At 52.1% G+C, this 25,711-nt stretch overlaps 1 protein-coding gene and 1 non-coding gene across 2 annotated transcripts; both read left to right on the plus strand.

Annotated features, from left to right (window-relative positions):
• The first annotated feature begins 469 nt into the window (after positions 1-469).
• LOC131207032 (uncharacterized) lies at positions 470-25,126 on the plus strand. The gene is made up of 7 exons (XM_058199639.1): positions 470-508; positions 7,123-7,325; positions 18,765-20,694; positions 20,757-23,118; positions 23,200-23,919; positions 23,986-24,134; positions 24,767-25,126. Exons 1-7 carry the CDS (start codon positions 470-472, stop codon positions 25,124-25,126), a joined length of 5,763 nt encoding a protein of 1,920 aa, XP_058055622.1.
• Positions 24,510-24,582, plus strand: Trnaa-agc (transfer RNA alanine (anticodon AGC)). Its single transcript has one exon. It is a non-coding gene; the product is annotated as a tRNA-Ala (tRNA).
• Positions 25,127-25,711: the final 585 nt, after the last annotated feature.

The following is a 25,711-nucleotide window of genomic DNA, read 5'->3' on the forward strand; positions in this document are numbered from 1 at the left end:
TGTTTTCAAATCATAAAAGATTAGGATAAATGTATCATTCGTTCAAATCATTTGCCTTCTATTTACTTCTCAATTATAACGTTGAAAGTTAACCCGATACATCAATCTTTACAGTACTCAATTAAAAAGATGCTGACAAAAACGTGCAAAACAACAGAACATACTATTGTTACCCCATCAGAATCTTTTTTTTTGCTTTTGTACTATAAACTTTGAGCTACAATACCCTAACAGTCGACTCTTCCCTTGAGAACTTATGCAGAAGAAGAGAATGCAGAACATTCTTGACACACATTTCGCGCTCCACAGCTATTTCCGCACGCAGGACCGTATTGTCTTATTAATTAAATTATACATGTAGTACCTCCATGTTCTCCCCCCGAGCGTAGAGAAATGGAGCAGTGCAACATATCGCTAACGGAAAACACTGCGATTGTCCAGATATATGTGGATAAAAACAATCCTCACAATGAGCAAGGTGATGAACATGTCGGAACAACAGCAATGGGTGATGTGCCGTATTCTACTGCAGTTTTGTGGGGCTCCCCTTGTTTCTTCTTCCGTGCTATGTTCTGATTTCCGATTCCCCCTCACAGCGGCAATTAAAAGCACACACTTGAGCAAGATGGGCGCAGATAAGCGGAGGTCTAAAATAACGGCCCTCACTGGAACGGACGAGGGTAAGTCGTACGGTCGTACAAGCGGCCAAACGATATCACCACTGCCACGGCATTAAAACGGGAGAAATGCAAGATTGAAGATTTGAAGTGAATAGAAAGATTTGGGGAAACCACAGCCCAGCGCAGTTTCCACGGAAGGTCTTGGAGGGACCGCGCATGCCGGACGTGTTCTACTTGTTGCACCAGATTTAAATCAGATGCGCCGGAATAATACAATTCCATCAGATTGAATAAATTACAGCCGCTGTAGCAGGGGGTCCAATCTGATAAGGAACGACCTGCATTTCCTTAGGATACTTTTTATTGTGCCATAAACAGATGTCGCAACATTAGTTTCATTGAATAAAACCCTGTTTATTTCGTCCAAAGAGCAAGGCAAAAGATTCCACTCAACGCCCTGCTGTGTAATTAATTTTGATTGAGATTAATTACTCTACAAGCTTGATTTTTTAAATCAAATATACTCTTTAAGAGTGAGCCATTTCGGGAACGGAGCAGTCCAACATTCCAACAACCATCGGAAATGCCAGCAGTATGAGCAGTTTTGTAATTTGATAGTGAAGCTGTACACTGCATTAAAGATCGTCATGAAAAAAGCAAAAGTGAACCGAAGGATAAGGCATGGCAAATGGTGGCACCAATCTCGGAAGGTTCGTGATCATCGATAGCCTGTTGGCGTCACAAACAGTGAATATTCCCCCAAAAAAGCCACCGAAACCAAAACATAATCAGGCAACATTGTTTATTTAATTATGCCATGTGTTGACTCAATAAAAGTGATGGAGCACAACTAGGTGGATCGATGGCCTGCCCAGTCCATTGCTTCATTGTTCGCGTTGAAGTGGCCACCATCGTCATCTGCCAGAAGGGGCCAGTAGCTCAGATCGGCAGAATCTGAATCTGAAGAGGCTACAACTTGAAGACCTTCGCCCGGAACTCTCCACCCGGATCGTGGCGCGATTTTCCGGCGCGGAAACCGCGCAACCGCAAACTCGGCGTTCGTAGAACACGCTGCTGGCCGTTGCTACGCAACGGTACCCGCGATGCTCCACAGAGAGGAAAAGGGAAGGGAGAATTGAGACGCCGGCGCCCGGTATCGCCGTCTCGCTCGGGGCCGGCCTACCTGCTGCTGGAGTATGCGTACGCTGCACAGGTGTGTGGTGGAAAGTTGTGCCCGAGCCGACGCGCGCCGTTTCCACGAAGCTCACGCCATTCGTCGTTGGACAGCTGTTCGCAGCGCCTGGTTAAGCGAGAGTGAGGTCGATCCTCTCTGTGATCTCGATCGAGATATTTGGTGCGTGCGCGTCGAGTCCATTTTTTCCCTGTCCTGTGCCCCCCCCTCGTTGTGAGCCCAGTGCGGCCACATCCTTAAGTGGGTGCGAATGGTGCGTAAATCGTGTCCTGCGTGTGACAAGCGTAAGTGATGCCCTCGTTAAGTGCGCGAGTGATTTTTTACCATCGCCATCGAGAACACGAGAGCAGCAAAGTTGAACGATCGCCCGGCATTTGACTTTGGTGTGTGGTGCGTTTGCCATCAAAACCTGCGGCTATTGTCCCAGCATCTCATCTCCTGGGCGTGTGTTTGTGATAGTTTTCCCCATTTTTTTTCGTGGAACCCGTTCGCCATCGATCGAGAAGATCATTTCGTAGTAATTTCTGTTTCGTCTCGGTTCCGTTCGATTCGCCGGTTTCTTTTTGTATTTCGATTTCGAAAATAATTATCACCGCAGTCTCCCCGTCATCATCATCGCCATCAGCCTCATGGTTCTCATCATCACGCCACCACGACACTACCACCGCGAAGGCATCGTTGGCACACAGTATTTCGAATGATCATCTCACCGATCGGTTGCCGCCATTATTCAATTCAATCAGCTCTAGGCTAATCAGTTTTTTTGCCAGCACCCAATTCCCGGCCGACCGTCGCAGATTTACGACGAAGCCACACATGCACTGGATAGCATTTGAATACCGAGCGGCGTTTCCATTAGCAAAGTTTTTCACCGTTTTTCCACAAATTTCCTCCACCAGGTGGGCGGGCGAACAAAAGTGAACGCGATTTTTCGGCGATCGGCGATCGTTTCCTTTATGGTTATGGAACCGAACCTCCGGTGTGCGCGCTCGTGTGCTTCGGTGGATGATGTGATGACGGAGGCGACGGAGACTGGCTGGAAGTGCCCAGGAAGTGCGTTTTGGACCAATTATGGATTCACTTTTAACCAACATCCGAGCCGCGGCCGACAAAACGGTGCGCCGTTGCTGTTGTTGTAGGGCGAATCGAAACCGAAAGCGGCCACTGTTCCGGCTCATTTTCCCGGCCCTCCGCCGAGGCCTCCGAGGCTGCTGAGCCAGAAACAAAAGTGAAAAAAATGGATTGAAAAAAAACGCGCCCCACAGCGGCGCAATAAAAACGCAAAAAAGCTAGGCAATTATCCAATATTAACGCGCACACGTAGCGAACGTAGGGTTGAGACAAATGTGGCCGCGTTTGTGAGGCCTGTTTTTTAGTTTATGTGAGATCAGATTCTGTTTTAAGTATTTTACGACCCACTCGCAGAGGCCGTCTAGGCGCCGAAACCAATTCTGGGAAGATCCATTTAAAATCCCATGCCAGCTGTAGGATCACCGCATATCTAGCATAATCGCAATCTGTATATAATTTCTCCAACAGCATGAACACGCAGTGCTAGTTTGAGATCCGAGGAGGTCGTGAAGAGATTTTGATCCATTTTGGGGGGACGCTGATGCCGCAAATCAAAGCAACCCAGAGCCCAGATTAAGTGTTGAACGAACGATCTATGGTTGTGACCGATATTTGAAGGGTCCTCCGCACATCATCCCCGGCATCGTTCGGCATCGTAGATAAAATTGTTCGGTTATTACCACGAGACGGAATCGGCCACGATCGTCGCGGGAGCTACTCATCCTTCCCGCTACCAACTCCAATATGGGTCTTCTGGGCTGGATAAAAAAGTAAGTAATGGCCCCACGGCACCGAGGGCGAAATGCAGCGAATTTTTTCAACACTTTAATTTCTTAAATTACATACTTGAAAGGCAGAAAGTGGGGCCCGTAAGGGCATCGATCCTGCATGTCAAGGCGTGTCGTCTTCTGCCGTCACCCCTTTTCGATTTCTTTTCGTGTGGAAACTTTTTCGAACCTCGCCACCACCTCGAACTAAAACAGGTCGCACAAAGAAATGGAGAGATAATTTCGTACGACAATTTCCTTTAACCTTCCGATCGCGGAGCCCTAGTACGGGCGCCAGGTCGGAACCGACACGGTTTGGTGATTTCATGGGCTGATTTTGGATGTGCCTTTTTTCGTACATTTGTAGGTTAAGGTTCAGATTGAGTGTTTCGCCCTGTGCGTCGTGTCGGTCATAAATGTGGATTAAAATGCACGTTTTCGTACTGTCATGCGGTGGCCAGTGCTTATAATTTCGGATTCTTGTTCGAAACTAGTTTTCAAAACCGTTTCACAATCCAATCGGGCACCGGGCACCTCGGTAAGCTGGATGGAACGGTGTGACCAACTGGATCAATATTGGCAACCGATTCCGATCAACGACTTTCGCTGTTGCGGTGCACTTTCATAGCACGGAATCGGAATCAGAGCAAAAGAACTCGCCGGCGAATCTTCCGTGGCTTCGGCGAAGCAAAACAGAAGCCTGTTCCGCGCGTTATTCCGGGCGCGCTTTTCCGATTCGATGGCCACCGCAACGTGCCGGGCCTGGCGGAGTTGCGCTCGGACCATGGACTCGTCGGACTCGTCGGACTCGGACCTTGCTCGAATGGCCCGGTTGATTGTTGGACGGTGACGATTTGGGTACGGATCTTAACGGTACCGCTGGCGTATTGCGCGAACGATTTTGCAAAACCCAAATCCATCGCTTTCCATCGCGCGGTGGGCCCAGCAAGCATTTCCCCCATAAGGGCCACGGCACATCCCATCCATGGTGGAACCCTTGATCCGTATGTGTTGGCATTTTTCAATTTTTTTTACAACGGCTTCCCGATGCGGCTCCACAGAACTGCGACTACCCAATTAGTGGCCCGTAGCCCCGGTGTAACACAACGGGAGCATGATTAATGGATGTGAAGGGATTTTATGCCGGATCATCCCCAGCAGAGCAAAAGTGTGTTGGGCACCGATGCTGGCCCGGGCGGAGTGATTGAGTTGAAGCAGAAGAAGACTGAGAATCAAGACTGGAGATGCTTTTTCCCTTTCCCGGGGGCCCTGTGGGATCGCCGCCAAAGGAACACCACCTTACCGTACCGCGATCGAGAACCTTTGGCCGAAGCTAAATTGGGCAGAACCGAGCTTATTGATTTAATATTTAATCTACCACCAGCTGCCACCATCGGGGGGAAAGTACAGTTGCTTTTCAATTAATACCCACACCGGGCGTTCGACCATTGGAACGGTGTTGGAGGGGCGGTTGGTTGGCCAAAACTCGCACCCCGCGGCGAGTGGCCGGAAACCCAGTGCCAGGCATTCCCTTTTTTCTCGCTAGGTCGAGCGCCGTTATTTACGGGTACGCTTAAGATTAGTGTTCTTAAGATTAGTTCTGCCGCTTGTGGGGAACCGGCAGTTGCCTTGGAACAGGCAGTTCATCTAGATTGGTCTGCTTCTTGGTACCATTGTTTTTCCGACGCCGGGAGGACAACGTATTGTTTTAGTTTACTGTTGTTTAGTGCCAAGGAACCGGCGGCGATGCCAGTGGCCCTCGCTCGGTGAGATTTTCCCAACCTACGCGGAACCTACGCGGTTTGGGAATCGACATACGAAGCGCGAGAGGTGCGCAAAAATACCCTACCATCCCCGGTGGGGTTTGGGATTGGAATGTTTTTAATGGTTTTCCGAACCGTGCGCCGGAACCGTGTGGCCGTCGAGGTGCCTGCAATTTGTCTGGGTGATTATGCTGCTGCATGCACGTTTATGCGCGTTCTGCGAGCGTGAGAGACCGACGATGCCCGAATTCAGGTGAACATTTTCCCCGTTTTTTTTTCACCCAGCCGTTTCTGGACTTGCGGGGTCATACACATGTGAGAACGGAATTCCACAGAACGTCCGGCGCAAAAACAGACAATCGGTTTCCGGTCTGCACCCCACCCCACCCCGCCACGTAAAGGTCAATCGCAGTGGAATGGCGTGGTGCGTTGGAGGGATGGGTTTAATGGGGATTTACGTTGTGGCCACCGGAACGCTCCAATTTTGTTCTTGAAGTGCTTCGCATTCTGGAACACGGTTGATTGAGCAGACGGGCGAGGATCTCGCTTGCTGGGTTTAACGTTCGATTGATGCGAGTGTTGCAAATATATTAATGAAAACAATAAACAGTTTTGTAAACACATTTGCTGTAGCGTGTTACAAAACTAGTAAAAAAGGTATAGCTCGTCTCGCAACGGCTTACAATCTCGCCAATTAATCCTACATTCGTGCCGTTGGTTGTTGAAGGGTATTAAATTCTGGTACCCAACAACAACACCCATCAGCCTTCAAACCAGGCTGTGGGCTATGCAACAACACAACCACACCTAGAGGGCTCGAAACACATGCACGCGAGGTTCACTAAATTTGCCAACCATTTTCCAAGCCCGGCGGCGGTGGCGAGGCTACCACGGGGCCGATTGTTGTTGCAGTTTTCAGTTCCATCACCTTCAGCTCGCTATTGTTCCGTGTGCGCGATTTGTTGACATCAGGCGTTGCCACGGTGTGGAGTGAAGGGAGGCGCCCGCTGCACGGGCCACATCAAATCTGGGTAGGTCATTTCCCTGCCCGTTACACTTCGCTGCCCGGTCCGCTCGTAAACGGAGGGGAAGTCCAGCGTAGCAGCCAGGTACCAGCCGTCCACCGGTGGTTCTAGCCATTTTTATGACTACCTCGTTTGGCGCTCTCCCAAATGGCCACAACGCACGGTGCTACAGCCCTAAATACCGTTCATTGTGGTAATGTGAATATGAAGCCACTTCCCGGCCTGGCCCGCTGGTTCCATTCTGTGGCCCACACCGGGAAGGTTGGGCCAATTCTGCGGGGTGTGCGGTTCACGCATCGCTGCCCACCGACACCGCGGCCAGCAACAGGTGTGTTGTCACACGGCCACCTGGCCCCCAGGACGGCGATCGGACTTCCCGGGACACCGGTCTTGCAGCTTGCAGAGAAGTTGCATCATCGCTGACTCACCTCATCTGTCACCGCACGTAAATCAGCCCGAAAATGCGGCGTGCGAAAGCGTGAAAATTTCCCAATCCCCGGAAATGCAAATCCCACGCCGGGTTGGTTTGTGGTTGCGCATCCCCACGGGGGGTACTGCGCCATCGCCTCTGCCCCGAGCCAGGGCCAAACATTCGTTTTTCCATTCACACACCGAAGCGTTGTGGACCGTACTTCCTTCGCATAGTTGGCGGATCACAATCCGCGAGGTTTCCGACGTTTGTAGCGTCGGCTACAGTTTACGACGACCAAGGCTTCCGCCGGCCGCGGTTCGCGGTTCGCTGACGAGCGCTTTCTTCCGCACGGACGATCAGAGATCAAGAAGGCACAAAGCGAGGCCCGGTTTGACCGTGAGCCGCGCAGAGGGCTGCGTTTGTTGACATCGAGCCATGGTTCCGCGATCTACGCGAACCCGCAAGAACCGCCTCGGTAAGTCGAGAATAATTTGCGCGCGCGCGGTGGCTGAAGAAATCTTATTTCAACAGCCACGAACCCAACGAAGAGCATTATGGATTCGACACGGACCCCTGACTTTGTGGCTACCGGAGCGACAAATTGTACTCTGGACTCTCTTGTCCCGCCACGTTCTGCGCACCGGGCGGCAGCTACCGGAATGGTTCTTAAAATTATACTCGAGAGCGTCACTTATTTATCACCTCTCCAGATAAGGGCCCCGTTCGGGCGCTAATGGAATCAGTGAAGCTCGGTCTCGGTTGGAACAATGTTGGCGCCTCAGACGCAGTGCCCGGTCATCCAATTGGGCAAGTTCCAGTTGGTGTCTAATGAAGCCATTTTCCGATCAAATTACGTCCCTGACGGGCAAACGTGCAGCAGAAGTGCGGTGAAGCCATCACTCGGAGGTCCGTCCATCACGAGAGTGTCATGAATTGCAGCAACAGCATCATCGTGGTCGAGGGGCCGAGTTCTCGACAGTTCGCCGTCGTGGTGTTCGGTTCGGTTTACCTTTGCGAAATGTAATTTAATTTCACATTTCACGATGACACCGCAAGGCTGCGCCGTCGAGCCAGAACCGCACCGCCACTACCAAAGACCAGCGAATGCGCAATTCTTTCGTCGTCGCTGACCGGTGGGTCAGATCGTGTGGAAAAGTGTGAAAATTGTATCTCCTCACTGGCTTTTCGGCTTCACGGATTAACCTTTTGCCTCGGTTGGTCGGTGGTCAGAGCGTCCTCCGAGCTTGGAAAGTTGGAAATAGCGGCCGAATACGTCACCGATGCGCCGGAAAGGCCACACCGACTCGTGTTCGCCGCTCGCCCAACACTTCGCCATAGTCTGAAGGTTGCGGCGGTGGACCTCACGATCTTGATGCTCGCTTCTTTGATTTCTCGCGAGTGCGATCGGAACGAAGTGTCAATGTCGGGTAGATGGTATGATCGTTCTTCGATGGATCACATGACATCGCCGTAATAAATCATCGGCGGCGTCTTGGGGCGCACAGCGTATAATATGTTGCCGGTCGATCCGTCTTCCGATTTGTCTTCCTTCCGGCAGGAGCTCGGTGCGGTTGCAACTGGGGGACCCGGTTGGGCTATTCTAAGAGACCGAACCCGGGCGGCAGATAGATACTTTAACCTTTTTTTCTTTCGGAAGATTCATCCCGTGAGCGAAGTGAAAGTATCGTGTCTAGCTGGATCGGAGGGATAGAACGTGACCGATGCTCATCGCTCCGATCGCCGGTGGGCATTGGGTCAATGGTCGCTCTTTCGTAATGTCTAATGATCTAGACATTGGACTCTCCACAAGCAATTAAGTTCTATTTAGAGCTGAAGGAGATTGGGAATGTTCCGGAAATCGGTTAAGGTCTTAATGATGTCGTTTCATTCCATTACATATTATTACAGTTCAAAATCGGGTTCTATTTTGATTAGCATACTTATCAATTGAAGGGAATTCGTGTACCTTTTCTGGGGTCCGAATTTTGCTTCGATATTTGAGCCTTATGGAGCCAGATAATCTCCCTGCGGATTATGCTATCTTCTAAGCAGCAACTCTATTAGCAAATTTATAAAATTGGAACAAATTTAGACATAGTCGTGTTGTAGAAAGCGCGAATTATTGAAAGGTAATGGCAAAGATTTAGAAGAATAATGCAAGATTTTTCAAGATTCAAGCAGGAATTCCGGGTATTTTGGCCCACAGTAACACTTGTCCCTTGCATTTTGGTTGACGTCATTAAAACGAGCCGAATACGAAGGCAGACACAACTCCTGCACCGCTTTAAATTTGGTTACAAACTGGAAAAACCTCTTTTTAATAACAGCCTCAAGCCTAATTTCGGCACTCGCTTAAACGAGTCCACCACGAAGAAAATAATGGGAAAATTAAAACCTCTGCTCTGTGCAAACAGAACGCACCGGAGACTGCTCCGGGCGCGCTGGCGACGAACGCGGCCAGCGACGGTGGAAAACTTTCTCCCTCGCGGCGAACGGCGGATTTCGGCCAGGCGCCAGCGCGCCCCGCTACGATGATGTCATTCGGCGTTACGCGAGAACATTCCGCCGGTCAGTCCGTGTGTCCGTGTGGCAAAACAAATACGGGAAAAGTTGGGTCTTCGGGAAACGCCGGTGGTCGTCGTTGAACAGATTGGCGACCGAGAAAACAAAACCCAACAAAACATTAAAGAAAAAAAAAACAATTTTTTAATGTCACCTTCGTTAACCGTTTCCGGTCCGCGGTGCGACCCGGCCCGGCGGTCCGGCGGGACCGTTAGTGAAAACGGATTCCCTCCCGTAGCCTGAATTGACGCCTGGCATACATACGATACGGCGTGCGTTGGGAAGCGATTCCGCGGGACCGCCAGTTTTGTTCGTTTGTTTCGCTCCTCGGCAGCTTCCTGCACTTCCGGCGCCCGGCATCTGCGCTAATTAATCAAGATGCCAAACGGGCCGGCCAGAGACGGCCACAGCTCTCGGAATTTACAGTATTTTGTGCGGAAAAGTGCACCGGGAAAAGCAACGTACCTCATCCATTAACCATCGACACCGACCGTCGGAGACGAGAGGACAGCGGGAGAGAGAGAGAGAGAGCGTCCAGTCCTAAAGTGACGATTGTTGGGTCCGAAACGCATCAAACAATGGGTTGCCGGGTGCGAACGGGGGGCACGGGAAACGGCGTTGGATGTCGAAGGGCGCCAGAGGGTTGTGTGCTCGCGAAAGCGAAAACGGAATCAGATCGGATTAGACTCGCCGTTTTATGGTCTTGGAAAACGATTGTTAAACGATCGCGGTTCGCTTAGGTTTTGGGGTCGCCCCCAGCTACCGTGTGGGGTGGCCATTGGGGTGGCCCTTGGGGTGGCGATTTTTATGGTCATGAGCCTCAACCCCGACAAAAAATCGCACAACGCTCGCTTTCAGGGCAACGGCTTCGGGAAATCGGTGAGGGAAAGTGGGAAAAAAGCTGCTGCTTAAAGGGCTGGCCTCCAAATTCTTGCCCTCGCTTCAGCAAAGGTCACGCGGAAAGGACGGGGAAAATCTAATCTTCTTCCAACCCCTCCGCCGGGTGCACTGTGCCATTGTTTCCCTGGTGCGCCGCGCGATGTTTTCGATGTCGCCGTTTCTTGTGCTACTTTTCCACCCAACCCCAGATTTCCAATCCTTTTCGGTGGGAAATCGGAAGGGCCGCCCTTCGAACGCACCGTGGGCTGATGTCCAATTCATGCATACTCGAGGTGTGCGCCAGAGGCCGCCAGAGACCGGGTAAAGTTCTCGAACCGAGCGCCCGCGAAAGAAAGTGCGTGCGCAATCTGCTGCTGGCCTAGTACCTGGTACCTTTTTCTCAGCGCTTTCCATGGCCATCCGGTCGGAGCCGAGGCACTTTTCCCGGAAACAGACTGAGGACGGAAGGAATGCCGCCAGCAAGATTACGGCGGCTGAGCAAGAAAAAACATGGCATGGCCGCTCATTTTACATACGACACGCGTAACGCGGCGATCACATGCCGGGCATGCGCGCGCGCGATCGAAGCAGGAATCCGGAGGGTCGGAGGACCGGAATCTTCCAATGAGTGGAGAAGAAGCTCCCAATCATGAATTATGAATCTGAAAAGGGCTGATAGCTCCGCCGAGGCTTGTGGGCTTGTCGTTGATAAAATGGAGAAATTGCGGCACGTGCCACCGGTTGGCGTGAGGTGCCACGAATGCGTGGCTTCCAGGTGCGCTGATCGTGCCGATCGCCGATCTTGCGATCCGCAATCACGCTTCTACCCTGTCACCCTGTTGTCTGGCATCGTGTTTGCCACCATGATGAGGTGCTAATTAATTTCCGTGATAATGTACCATTTTCATCTTCCGTTTTGGCTCCGGCAGCATCCGAACTGATTTACTACTATGAAACAAAAATAACTAGAGCCTTCTAGTTGTCTTTAAGGCAAATGGAAGGGTTGTTGTTTGTATTGGTTATTTTCAAAAAAGAATTTGAAAAAAAAAAATTTTTGATTAAATTTTCTTTTGCCATAAAGTTTTTACTCTGTCATTAGGCGTAAAAACAATATCGTTCAGATGGCCGCGTCGGAATCTATGGCAACAGTCGATTCCGACAAGTCTAATGACTTTTTGCACTTTTCGGTTGTTACCTCGGCCACAATTGAGAAAAAAGGCTATTTTTAAAATACTCCAAAGTTGCAGGCTTATCAGCATACACGTATGGTTCGGAATTGACAGTAGTGGTCCTACCGCTAATAATAATAAGTTATAACAATAAGTTAATAAATAATTTGTCATTAAAACAATTTTGTCAGCACCATAAATTTTATTAGGGAACAATCATTAACAACACCCTCAGTACACTAATTTAGTCATATTTTGCAGTAACAATGCAGTCTTGTTAATTTCTGCTGTTAGCGTTGACAATGCCTCAATCAATGAATCTTGGCTTTTGATCATCTTCATATTCGACTCTATCTGTAGTTTCATGGTCTCTATTAGACTTGCCTTGCCCTTAGCTAACTCTTGACTCTGCCGAAGCAACTCCGCCGTACGCTGACGTCTCCTTTTCCTCGGTAGAGGCACACCAGCCTGTACGTTCGAGACTTTCCCGATTTGCATTTGCTCACTGGCTGTTTGCTGGTTAGGCTCCGCGTTTGACTGTGGGACTCCTGTTTTGAGTGCTCTGCCAATTTCTGGACCCGTTTCCATAACAGCAAACATTTCGACGAATTGCGTGCGAATGGTGCGCTTCTCCGTGTCGATATTTTCCCTAAAATTCGATGTTAATATTACTCCATGCTTCTTCTTATTTCTTATTTTCATTTGAAAGATATAATACTTACATTTCAAAATCCGTTACAGATGAGTTAAAAAAAACAGTTATACGAGGGTCACTATTTATATTTCGGGAATAGGAACAAAAACAAATAGTGAAGCTGCGAATATATTTTTATTGTTTTTCAAAGTACTCGCCACGATGATCGATACACTTTTGCATGCGCTTAAACCAATTTTCAAAGCATTTATTCCATTCCGAATGAGGTATCTCCAAAACATGATTTTTGAACGCTTCAAGAGCTTCTTCGGGCGATGAAAATCGTTGACCACGCAGTTTATTCTTCACGGATGGGAACAAAAAGAAATCATTGGGTGCCAAATCAGGGCTGTACGGCGGATGACCCATCAATTCGATGTTTTGAGTGCTCAAATAGTCTCTTGTTTGAGCCGATGTGTGAGAGCTGGCATTGTCATGATGAAGAACAATCCGACGTCTCTTGTTTGTTTTCCTTATTTCACCGAAGATTTCTGGCAAACAGATGGTTGTGTACCACTCAGAATTTACTGTTCTACGATCCTCTAGAGACACTGTTGCAATATGACCAGTTTTTCCGAAGAAACAGGCCACCATTTTCTTTGAAGTGCTTCGTGTGCGAACAACTTTTGTTGGATTTGGTTCATCTTGGAACACCCATACAGTCGACTGCTGCTTACTTTCGGGCTCATACGAATATATCCATGATTCGTCACCTGTCACGATTTTATAAACGTCTTTTGAAGCACCGCGATTGTATTTCTGAAGCATTTCTTTGCACCAATCGACACGAGCCTTTTTTTGAGCGATTGTCAAATTATGTGGGATCCAACGTGAACATAATTTTCGCACAGCTAAGTGTTCATGTAAAATCGCATATATGCTGGTGGAACTAATGCTTAGGGATGCCTCAATCTCACAATAGGTTACATGACGATCTTGCTTAATCATTTCGTGCACAGCATCGATGTTTTCTGGCACTACAGTCGATTTTGGACGACCTTCACGAAACTCGTCGGACAGCGAACTACGACCACGATTGAATTCACTATACCAGCGATACACAGTGGTTTTTGATGGAGCTTCATCGCCAAAAGTCAAATTAAGTTGATTGACGCACTCTTGTTGTAATAATCCACGTCGAAAGTCGTAAAAAATCATCGCTCGAAAATGTTCACGATTCAGTTCAATTTTTTTGCCGAGACGAAACTTTCAACTAAATATAAAATAAACAAATAGCGTCCGTATGACAAAATGTTCTGAGTACGTATGTCGTCAAAAATGTCAAACTTTACGATGGAACCATCAGATGGACTCACAAGACATCAGTGTTGCCAATTCCCGAAATATAAATAGTGACCTTCGTAGCACAAACTATCACAAATCTCACAGAGTCAGAACGAAAAAACAAGTGACGAACGAAAGCGAACCAACGAGTGTCAGCAAACAAGTGAATGGATTGTGGTTCGGAAAACTGCTTTTAAGGACTGTAAAAACCACCTACATTCGTCTTTCGAATACCTGTCGGGCTATCTTCCACGCTACAGGAGCAACAGGAATACCAAACACTTACCCGCATCATTCAATCCTTTTTGGAACTGCGTTAGCAACAGATATACAAAAAACTTACCCTGATCATTCATCCCTATTTGGAACTGCGGTAGCAACAGGAATACAAAAAACTTACCCAAATCTTTCCGGGCTTTCTAGCTACCACTGTGGTAGGAATATGGATGGAAAAACCCACCCGTATCTTTTCGCCCTAACTAGCTCCCTGCACTTACGGCAGCGAAAAATTGAACATTGCTAAAATAAACCAGGGTATGCGTATGGTAAATTTGAAAATATCATTATCTTTGCACGGCGCAGCCCGAGCTCTCGATTCGAGTTTCATAATAGGGCCCATAGTCGTGCTGCATAGAGAAAGGGTTCTTTTGATGGCGATGATAGAGATTTATAAGAGTAACGAAAATAACATTCGAATTATAAGCGAATTGCCGACATTGTGATTTGCCAAAATGCTAAAACACCATGGAAAAAGCATAAAATAATCAGCCCAAAGACGGGTACCGTCTCACCGGCCGCTGGATTAGCGCTTTGGGACCACCTCTCCCTGCATGCGCCGGAAAACTGTCCAGAAAGTGATATGGGGACCGTTCGAAGAGAGTTTCTGCTTTTCTAATTGCGTTCCTTGCGTTTCGTGTGCAGCTGCGTGTATTGATTTTTGCCATTCGAAACTGGCCGGGGGCTGGCCGCATTTCGTGCGGACGATTTAGTGCCCCACCAACCCAGCACCGCCCTGCCCTTCTGCCTGCTGCTTGATCCCATTCCTGCCGGTCGGGGCGTGAAAAACTAACCATCATCAACCATCATCCAAGGCGGGGAGAAATGCGTCTCTCGGTTGGGGCTCCGTCCGCGTCCATCATAAAACTTCCCCTTTTTTTCTCGTTCGATGGGCCCGCTCCATTTTTCATTTCGTTTGCCGAAAGCCGGCCGATTCGGGCGAGACGAGATGATAAATTTACGATTTTTCCATTTCGATTTCGATTCGGTGGACGGCGGGCGCCCCGGACCGTTCGTGGTCCGTTCTTGGGTGAAGTGAATTGAATTGGAAATTAATCAGAGTAACTGCCGCGCCGCATTCATAAGTGCATGACAAATGCACATTTTATGACCACCCCACGATCGTGATCGCGATGATGATGATGGTGATGTGGGTTACCCGCGTCCCCCGTGGGGTGCCGGAAAAATCCGTTTTGTCGAAAAAGGCGCGCTTTCACTTGTTTATGGACCCGCCGTCCGTCTGCGCGCTCTTTGCTCGCCATCAAATGGCCGGTCAAATGCCGTTAGGTGGTGGGATGGTTGAAAAATGGTTTGGAAAAGTGAAAATTGGCACTTGAGCCTTGAGCGGCCACTTTCGGCTCGTTTCTGGCGTGTCGTTTAACTTTTTCGGTGACAGATCGGTATCGCCCGGGAGTGCTATGGTAAATAGAGACCGCTCAGGACACTTTCTTTTCAAGCCTCTTGCTTTCGGTGGCTCCAGAAGAAGCGGCACGGAATCGTTAATGTTTCCATTGTCCGCGCGGCCGAACGAATTCCTCCGACCGCAATTACCGCGAAGAGGAAGCTACCAATTTGTCCATCGTCGCGCAGACGCCGGAGTTGGTGTAAAAATTTCGGAGCGTTTATCGTCTCGGGTTCACACTTCCAGTCCCAACTCCCGAGGGGAAGATATTTATGGAGGCCTGTTGAAGGTGCCAATCATCGTGACACTATCTGGCGCCGTTTGCGGGTTGCGTGGAGATTTTAATCGCCCCGGCCAGCCACACCGTTGACCGCAATTTCAGTGCCCCTCTGGTGGGCCGATCTTCAGCCCGATCTTGACACCGAAACGGGCCGTCCACTTTCTGGAGGAAACGTTCTGTCAAAAGCGTCATCCGTTGGTCCGCTTGGAACCTTGGCTTTAACACGCCGCTCGTTGAGCAAATAGTACGGGTAATGAGATGCGAGAAAAACGCCGAAAAGTACAGCCATTTTCACTCCTACGGCGGTGGGTGGTTTCACTGATTTTAATCGAATCACTTTTGCTTTACCCTGACATTTCCACTCTCGCCGCCGTCCGTGGCACCGTAACCGTACCGCACACCCCTCGGACATGGCCGGCTTTTCTCTCCGTCCCGTCCCGCAACTAGCCCGCCGTTTCCGTGCACATCCTAATTGTTTCGCCAGCCGGCCGGCCAGCCCCCCCGATTCGCCCTTATTAGCCGTCGCTATCAGCAAACGCAGCTGCCAAAGTGAATTTACGGTGTGCCACCGACGGACGCGTGGAACGTTACGGTCCGGTGGCCACACTAGAAAGCCACACTTTTACCACCACCGGTGATGCACCGTCCTACGGCACGGCAGAGGATCGCGGGCGCTTCGGTTCCGGTTCCGTCCGTGCGGGAGCGACAAAATGTATGATAAAACAATCGCCGGGGAAAACTCCTCCGGTCCCGCAGACGGACGGACGCTTTTCTTGAGCCGCCCGCCAGTCCGAACGGGAAAAGTGGAGCTCCGGCGAGATCGGCAAAAATCTGCGCTCGGCGCTGCCAATGAGGGCGTGACAATTAATCACGATTTTCACGCTGCACTCACATCTCACTGGCCGGAAGGGAAGCATAAATTTGGCGTGAAACAACGGGTTTTGCGGCGTATGTGCTTCTGTGGTAACGGGAAGAACACTCCGGGTCCTCCGGGTGTCGACGCCTGCTCGCTGGCGGCCACTTGTGTTACGCAAGCGAAAGCAGCAACCGAACCAACGGAATAAACGCGCGTGCCCGGAACGAGAAATGGACATAAACATTCGCTTCGCCCGCTCGCCTGAGTTTCCCCGGGTGCGAAGATGCAGAGCACGGAACGCGGCGCAGCACGGCACGTAATCGTAACTGTGGAGAGAAGAAAATTGGCCAGAAAAGCGGGCCCATTTGGCCATTTGTGTTTGAGGTGATTGAGCAATAAACGCGCTAATCAACGCTCTTCGCGCGCGCGATCGTTTGGTGCGTTAAACGCACCGATCGAGTTTGGAGCTGATTCACCCAAAAGTAGGAAAGATTCGGCGTGACAACCCCCGACCAAACACCAGCCCGCCGTGCCCACTAAGCTCCCTTACCTAATGCGCGGACCCCATCCAGCCAATCCCCCGGGAACGAATTCGGGTTTAAATTAATTCGAACGCAACCTTTCGGCGGGTGAGGGCAACCACGAAACAATTATAATTTCTCCACCTGGAACCGATCGCCGATCAGCGCCGATCCGATGCCCGATCGATCGTTACAGAGCGCAACACACACCCTTCGCGACGAAAAAAAACGAGATTTCCCGCGATCAAGAAAAATTAGCGGCTGGCGCCGAGTGACTCCGCGCCTCACGCGGAGAGAGTTTCGCCCGGATCGGTTCTGCTGGATTCCTGGAGGTGCGTGAAATCTTGTCTTCCACACGCCCCAGGGTGGCCAGCCTATCCGAGTTCCGAGCTTTTACTCGGCCGATGTGGAAAGTGTGTAATGCAGTTCGCTACACGCCACCCCTGCGACTGCAGTTTTGGGTGGAAAAACTGCATCAGCGCTTGACCTCGGTGCCCGGCGCGCGGACTACAACCCCGGGGACGGTGTCGCTACAAGTGAGTGTCCACTGGCTGGCAAAAACTGCATCTCGCCTCGGCAAAACACCCGTTGGCCGCTGGCGCTGGCGTTGGTACACGTCGCTGCAGCTTTTTCTCACATCGGCCATATAATTTAATAAACAGTGAAAAGAGGAAAATTATCGCGCAAATGTACGCGAACCTGACGAGCGGACACTCGGGGGAGTCAACCCGGGTGAACCGAGTTAACGGATACGAGCTAACTACGTGCCCGGCTCGGGAATGGGCCATGGTTTGGTAAACGGTGTCAGTGCATTTCCCGGGTGGCCACCGGACGGGTTGGAGTGGTGTTGCAACTTTTCGAGCTTGATTCCTGTAACATCGGTGGGCTTTTTATCCACGGACACAGGCTACCATTATTACATCGTTTCAAACATTCGAATCCTACCAAACCAATAAAGTGCAGGTACGTCATCATTTTGTTACAACGACAGTGTACTTTATCCGCTCGTTGGTGGGGATAACGGCTCAAAGTGAAGTTCAAACGTTTGTAATCATCATCATATCTGAAAATCATGTCAAACTATTCCGTGTCCGTCAGCTGAGAGCAACTAGAAAAAGAGGGGCATCGTATCATCACAACGGTTAGGACCTGAAAGACACAAATTAAGGTACCAATCGCCAACGATCATGTTTACTGGAAAAAGCGATTAGAAGGTTGTTGGTCAAGTTACTTACTTAACCGTGCGGCCTTGGCCTGAACCAAAGACTCCTTCCACCGGTCGCTGCACTTCTGGACGGCCTATAAAGACTCTGCATGGGCTGCCATGCTCTTGACATGATCAGCCCACCGAAGCCTGGCGAGGCGTATACGCTGCACAATAATGAGGTCGTCGTACAGTGTGCACAACTCGCTGTTGCAGCAACTCGTATTTCATCGTATTTCTCGTATTATCACATCAAATCAAAGAATAATCCTAACACATGGTCTGAAAAGTCCCTGGCCTATGAAAGAAAATGCGTTTTTTTCTGTTCAAAGTTGGCTTTATTCTTCAACGTTTTCTCCATCACTTTTCTCCATTGCTTCAAAATAGGCCTCAGTTTAAACATTAACGCAGTTATTGATTGTTGATAAGGTGCGTTGTCTTGTTGAAGCAACGTTTGTTTCTTTACCATTCGTTTATTTCTTGCGGTCGTTTCTTAGCAATTACAGCCTTCAAACGCTCCAATCACGCTATATAATATTCACTGTCGATGGTATTTTCCTCGATGTAAAATTAAAACACTACCTAGTCCTAACTAAAACGCGGGGAATGCAATACGACTAACATCATCTATGTCTTAAGCCCAAGACTTTTCAGCTCTTGTGTTGATCTTCGATAGTTTTCACCTATTTTTGGCGTTGGAATCAATTTAAATGCAATGCAAACGGACGAAAAATTCCTTTCGTTGGTGCTTCAAATCCATCTTGTAACGTCTGGTTTCCCTTTGCAGAGACAAACGCCACCGGCGCCGTGAAAGTGCCCCGCCGACGGTGGGCCAGAATCAGGATGTGGCCTATCTGGAAGCGTTGGCCAAATTTAACGAGTGGAGGGCTCAGCAGCGCAACAGTGACATCGACCCGGGGGTGCCGCTTAACGTGGCCAACGGTGGCAGTGGGTGCCCGCCGGTGCCCCGACCGTCGCTAGCGCACCGCACGATCAAGGAGGAAGGATCCGGTGACGATAGTGACTGCGAGTGTGACTTCAGTTCCGACATCGAACTGGCGGCGGATGAGCGGATGCCGCTGAGCCGTACTATCAGCAACTGCACCCGCCTGGAGGTGCCCAAATCGCCCCGCTACGCCCGCCATCACCGTACGTCGACGGTGGCCCCAGTGGCCCTCGCAACGCCACCATTCGACGCGGTTGCGCCAAAGAAACCGCAGCGATCGGTCGAGTTTTACCGCAACATCACGCGCATCCCGGTGGACACGCAGCAGGAACACTGGAACAACACGCCGGTGGAAAAGAATCACTCGTCGGTCGATGTCCGCTTTTCGCTGCCCATCTCCGGTGCGGCCGATCGAAGCAAGCCACGGAAGCGCTCGAAAGGGGCCACCTGCTTCCCGAAGCCCAACAACACGATCCACGAGAACGAGGTGGCCGAGTTTGAGGCGCACCATCTGAACGGCACCGGGATCGGAACGGATTCGTTCGGGCAGCCAAGTCCACCGCGCCGGTTCTACAAGGACAACTCCAGCCCGTACAGCAACGTGACCCCGAAGAAGCAGAGCAACCTGAAGCCACGCGCCGGTGGTCGCCTGTTTAAGGACAAGCCCGCTCCGCAGCCACCGAGTGTGGGGCGCGCGCAAAGCATGAAGCAAAGTACCACGGTCGACCGACCGACACCGTCGAGCTGCCCGGCTAAACACCCAGCAGCGGCACGGCCGTACAGTGGTTCCGATTCACCGCTGACCGGGTCGTACCGGAACTACGAACTAAACTCGTCGTCGCTCTACGACGAGAACGTGATCTCGTCCCGCGCTTACCGTGGATCGATGAAGGAACCGGTCCCGACGCCACCGAAGCACCACCGGAAGTCGCTATCCTATCAGACGGTCGTGAACAAACACGGCGATCTGGTGGACTATGCGCTCCCGTTCAGTGACAATGCCGACACGACGGGTGAAACGGCACCACCGGAGATGGCCAGCAGGCCGGGCCAGGAGACGCTGGCCGAGATCCGGCAGTGTGAGCAGTTGATCAACGACAACTTCCATTTCCTGCAGACCAGCGCGGAACTGCAGGACGATTCGACGAGCATCATCCTGGAGCCGATCAGCGTGCTGAAGGGCCGGTCGGCGCGCATCGTCACCGATCTGGACCGATCGGCGGGTGCCAGCACGCTGAAGGAGGCCGACCCGGCCGAAGAGCAGGACGCCCCGGATCGATCGCCGATCCTGGCCCCAGAGCTGGGCTCGCTACGGGAGGAACCGGAGGCGGACATACTGTTCGAGCTGGATTCGCTGCAAAAGTGGAGCAAAAGCATCCAGCAATCGGACGAGCTGCTGCAGACGCGCTACACTGACCGGAACCTGCTCGAGTGCTTTCGGCGCAGCGCCGGCGGCAATCTGGTGACGTGCTTCCCGAACGAGGTACGCTACCGGGTGGGCAGCCTACGGGCAGCGACGGCCGGACCGCTCGAGTTTTCCTGCGGCCTGTTCCGCGGGGTGGCCGTCACGCTGCGCAAATACTCGCTAAACGTCGAGCGCAGCCTGTACTTCGCGGAGGAAGCGTGCAAGCGAGACTTTGAGGTCCTTTCGCAGGTCCGCCACCCCACCGTGGCCACCCTGATGGCGGTCTCGTACGATGCGGCCCTCAACCAGGCGACCCTGCTACTGGAACCGTTCGATTTTACGCTCTTCGATTACATCCACCGAATGGTAAGATGGAATGATTGCATCGATGGGAGCAATTAACCCCCCTTTTTGCATTTCTGTTGTAGAACAAACGACTGTCGCTGATCCACGCGATCACCGTCGTGCAGCAGATTGCGTCGGCCGTGTGCTACCTGCAGGAGTGTGGCTACGTCCACTCGAACATCTCCAGCGGGGCCGTGCTGATGCGGCGCTATCCGTACACCGTGAAGCTGACCTCGTTCGAGCTGACGACGGAATCGGCCACGGAGGAGGTGCGGCGAGAGATCGAGCAGCGGTACGGCAGCACGTCGTCGTCCCGCAACTCGATGACGTCATCGCAGAACGAGGAGCTCAAGAAGTTTACCACCTACTCGCGCTACGTCAAGATCGACGAACAGTTTCTGCGCGACAAGTACCGCAAGCTGTCACGGGAGATCTGTGAGACACGCACGAGACGCGGTCGCAGCGGAGGGTTGCCGGGGCTGGGCGATACGGGCGATGCTAGCCGGGCGGCCAGTCGCTTCTTGCCGTACTGCAAGGAGTACCGGGAGAAGTTTTCGCTCTTCTACTACGTGGCGCCGGAGCTGTTGGTGCCGAAATCGAGCTTCGTCTACCCGAACCGCAGCACGGACGTGTACGCGATCGCGCTCCTGCTCTGGGAGATCCTGAACGGGTACGTCCCATTCGTGGTGTACAGCCGGGCGGAGCTCGAGAAGCTGCACACTTCGGCCGATCTGCCGCTGCCCATGTTCGAGCGGGAGCGGTGCGAACGCTTCCGGCAGATCTTCGAGGGAAGCCTGGGCGATATGGGAGCGCGCAAGATGAGCGTCGGCGACGTGGTCGATCTGCTGGACTGTGTGCTGCTCGAGCTGGGCACGGAGAAGAACGGCGCGTACGATTCGGTGCTGGCGGAGGATTACGAAGAGCGGGCCAACTCGTCGGAGGTGCGGCTCAAGAACGAGCTGAACGATGTCCGCAAACTGTCGGCCCACGTGGTGAAGACGGCCAAGACATACTTTCCGGTTGACGACGGCGGCGAGCTGCACGACGCGGCCAAACCGAAACAGTCCCCGCAGTCGGTGGAGCCACTGCCAAAGAAGCCCGCCCGAAAGATCAACCGACTGCGGGAAGTGACCGGAACGGAAGGGCCGGAGCCGATGGAACCGAGGCAAACGCCGCGGCCAGTCGAGAAGAAATCGCCCGCCTTCAACCTGTCGAACTCGGGCATTTATCAATCGATTTTCGATTTCAACCACAAATTCCTGTCGCCCAAATCGGCCAAACAGGCGGTCTACGATCGGACCAGCACGGTGAAGAAGCACAAGAAGCCGCCGCGTACCAACAAAAATTCGGCGAAGGAGCTGTTCGAGGGAACCGATCCGCTGAACAAGAGCTTCACCGAGGCCACCGACGGGCCGACGGACGATGGTGGTTTGCTGGAGATTCGACAACTCGACCAGAGCGTACGCAAGGAGCCGAGCGTACTCAAGGACACTCCGCCGGCAAGCGACTCGGACGATGTCGGACGGACGCCAGTTGCGCACGGTGCGGGGCATCCTTCGAAATCGTGTGACAGTTCACCGGGCGCCCGGCGACGTAGCGTGACCCCCCGGATGCTGAACAACTCGTTCCGCTTCACGATCGGTGACTTCACGCTCCCGGACACACCGATCGCCCGGAAGAACCGCATCCGCAAGCACGCCTGGCTGTCGGATCAGAAGCTGAAGATGACGGACGAGTCGCTGCCCGTCACGCCCGAGGAGGAGTGCCGCAGCAAGTCGTTCTTCAATGCGGGACTGGCGGGCCGCAGTAGCAGCTCCTTCCTAACGTCGACCAACCTGAACAGCTCGACCTCACTGCAGGACATCAAACCGAAGCGGATCAACATCAGTGTGAACATTTACAAGTCTCCCGAGCAGCAGAACGGGACACCGAGCGGTGGCCTGTTTGAGAGCACCCTCTGGCGGAAGGAGAAAATCATCTGCGAACGAAGCCAGCTACCGGTGCCGGCTACCGACGACCAACCGGAAAAGGGCCCCCAAAGTGAGGATCGACCGGAAGAGCCACGAACGGAGGAACTCGCGCTCGATGACTCGATGGGCATCGTTACGGCTCACCTGACCTCGGTGCGGGATGCGATCAAAAAGATTGAGACAACGTTCGAAAAGCACGGCTTCGATTACAGCCCCGTGCGGAAGGTGGACTCCGTGGGGCGGACAGAACGGGGCGGCCGCACATCCGCTGCGCTGGATGAGTCGCTCGTTGTGGAAGAGAATCTGCTCGTACCGACGAAGGTGCTGGAGCTGGAAAAGACACTCGAAGCGGAACAAGCGGCCGCCGAGGCGCAGGACGGATCGCCAGCACCACCACCGATTCCGGTGTCGTCACCGCCTTCACTACGATCAGGACGGGACGAATCGCTAGAGGGTTCGGCTCAACCGGAAAACGGTGGCACCATGGCTGTGGCGGAATGTGGGGATAATCAAACTAACCGGGAAGCCGAGGGTCCACCAGATCCGACCGGAGCAGCTACAGAACCGGCACCGGCACCGGTAGAACCGAGGGAAACACACCGAGCAATGGGCGGTAAAGTGGGACCCACCAGTATTCCGATCACTTTCGCGCCCAACTCGCAGCTGTATATGCGACGGAAGGCACTCAACACGGCGACCAACAGTGTGGCCACCATACACCACCACCAGCAAACGCTCTACCGGGAAAGTATCATATCAAGCACGGAGCACAGCCTGCCGGCGCCGCTCGTCGCTGAACCCTTTCCGATCGGTGCTGCTGCGACGGGTGGTTCGTCCGGAAGCGCCCGCAAGAAGAAGCTCACGACCCGGGTCACGGTGAATATGAGAAAGATTTCGCGCCGAGCATCGGACATCAGTCCGGGGTCGTCGCGTCCGAATTCGGCCAACCTGGACGATCTGGATCTGCCGTCGTCCGGGTGCATCACACCGACCGGTTCGCTGAAGAGCTGTGCGGCGAACCTGCGCCACTCCTGTGGCAACGAGCTGTTGCGTGCCTTTTCGAAGCTTCGCCTGATGCCGCCAGAAGCGGGCGAAACGGGTGTCTCGAAACTACACGGCGCGACTACGACAGCCGACTCTAGCCGCTCGGTGACACCGGTCGGGGGAGTGATCGGCCAACAACAACAACCACCAGCCGGGGCTGCTGGCCGTCCGACGGAACGTTTCGTTTGCTGCCAGTGCGGCAACTCGATGATGCCGGTAGAAGGATTCAATGGTATGCCACAGCCCGTTGGAAGTCGATGCGCGATGGATTGATGAATAATTCTGCTCGTTTTCGCAGTTCCCACCGGAAGCCGTATCGGGATGGCGGCCGCTTTTGGCGAGCTGAACTTCCCGCGCGAAAGCTTTGCGTCCATGTTTGAGCCGCCGCTGACGCCGACATCGGCCACCGCTTTGGCCAGCCGTATCCACGCGATGACTCCATTTCAGGTACTTGACCACAGCGAGTGGGTCCTTTGGGAATATTTTCGAATTTACTGCCCTTTTTCTACAAGTTTGATCTCTGTCAGCAGTTGTTATTTTTGCTCTAAGAAACGTAATTTAATACGAAGGTGGCGCGAGTGAACGAAAATGAACGATCAAGTGAAACACGATCGTTTGTGAAAGCACAACCTTGCGTGCAGCGCGGCGGTTCATTCGCGACAGTCTTTATGCTTACGATCGCCACATTCCGATCGCGCTGGGCCTGCGCAACGTGCTACAGTTTTGAAGCGCCCCACCCAATAACCAGGCGGTGACCGGTGGGTCCGAAAGTAGGTCAATAAATTGGTTTTTAAAGTCACGCACCACCGACACTATCAACCAGGGGGTGTAGCTCAGATGGTAGAGCGCTCGCTTAGCATGTGAGAGGTACCGGGATCGATACCCGGCATCTCCAACAACATATTTTTGAAAGCAGTAGCAAGGACAGCACTCGGATAGCAGTAGCAAGAGGATTAGTGCCTACCGATTGGTTATATCGGCCATACCTGGAAACAATCGAACCGAACCGAACGAGAGGGGAGAGCAAAGTGATCGATATTTGATCGGTTGTCTAATTTGTTTTTTTCTGTCTTTTTAAGAAATCAACCGAGGATCTCTACATCGACGATGACTTTTGTCAGGGGCTGAATCAGATGGGCGCCAACATGGAGCTGGTAGAGCCGCTGGACGAGGAGCAGTATCTAGACACCTTCGGCTACGACATTTACTCAACCGAGATCTACCACGCCGAAGAGGAGGAGGAGGAGGAAGAAGAGAACGGTGGCGAGCTAGATCCTCGCGATCACTGCGCAGCAGCCACGCCACTGACCAGCGTCGAACATGCCCACGATGAAGCAATGTTTCTCGAAAAATGTACGCAACTCAACTCGGAAAGCCTTAAGGCGGAATTCGCCACGGTGTTGTCCCCGACGGACTGTGCGCCTCCATCGCTTCCATAGATCGATCGTGATGGCGAACTCAAACGATGAAACTTTGTACATACGGGGACCAAAAGGGGACACTCGGAAAACAATTTCGAACGCAGGAAGAATCCTTAACGGTGGCACCCAACAGCCCAAGTATTACGCCACTGAAATAGTCGACGCAACCGGAGGGCGTAGTTTTATAGCCCAAGATTCGTATTTTATACTCGTGTTCCATTTTTTGAACCTACTTTACTTGACTCGATGCTCGACCGCGCATCCGTTTATTTATCGCATCGGCTCCTGAGGCCACCAACTGCTTGAGTGAGCTCCATTCCAATACCAAACGTACGTTAAAACTGTTACTGTAGTTCTACGAAACTGAAACACGCCAGCGGTTCCATTATCGCCGGCCAGCGCCGGGATTCCCGGTCCGACCCGGACGTACCCCACGTGTGGCACTAAACTATGAATGAAATAAATTATTTTGTTTCCAACATCTCGTAAGTCCACCGTGTTCCACTGTGTCGTCGGCACGGTCAACGTGCTGACGCAATTCATCTTTTGAGCATCTGAGCCTATTTACGACGTCCGAAGGAGCCTAGTCGAGATCGTTGGCTT

Source organism: Anopheles bellator, chromosome 2 (genome assembly GCF_943735745.2).
Source record: "Anopheles bellator chromosome 2, idAnoBellAS_SP24_06.2, whole genome shotgun sequence".
Taxonomy (NCBI): Eukaryota; Metazoa; Arthropoda; class Insecta; order Diptera; family Culicidae; genus Anopheles; species Anopheles bellator.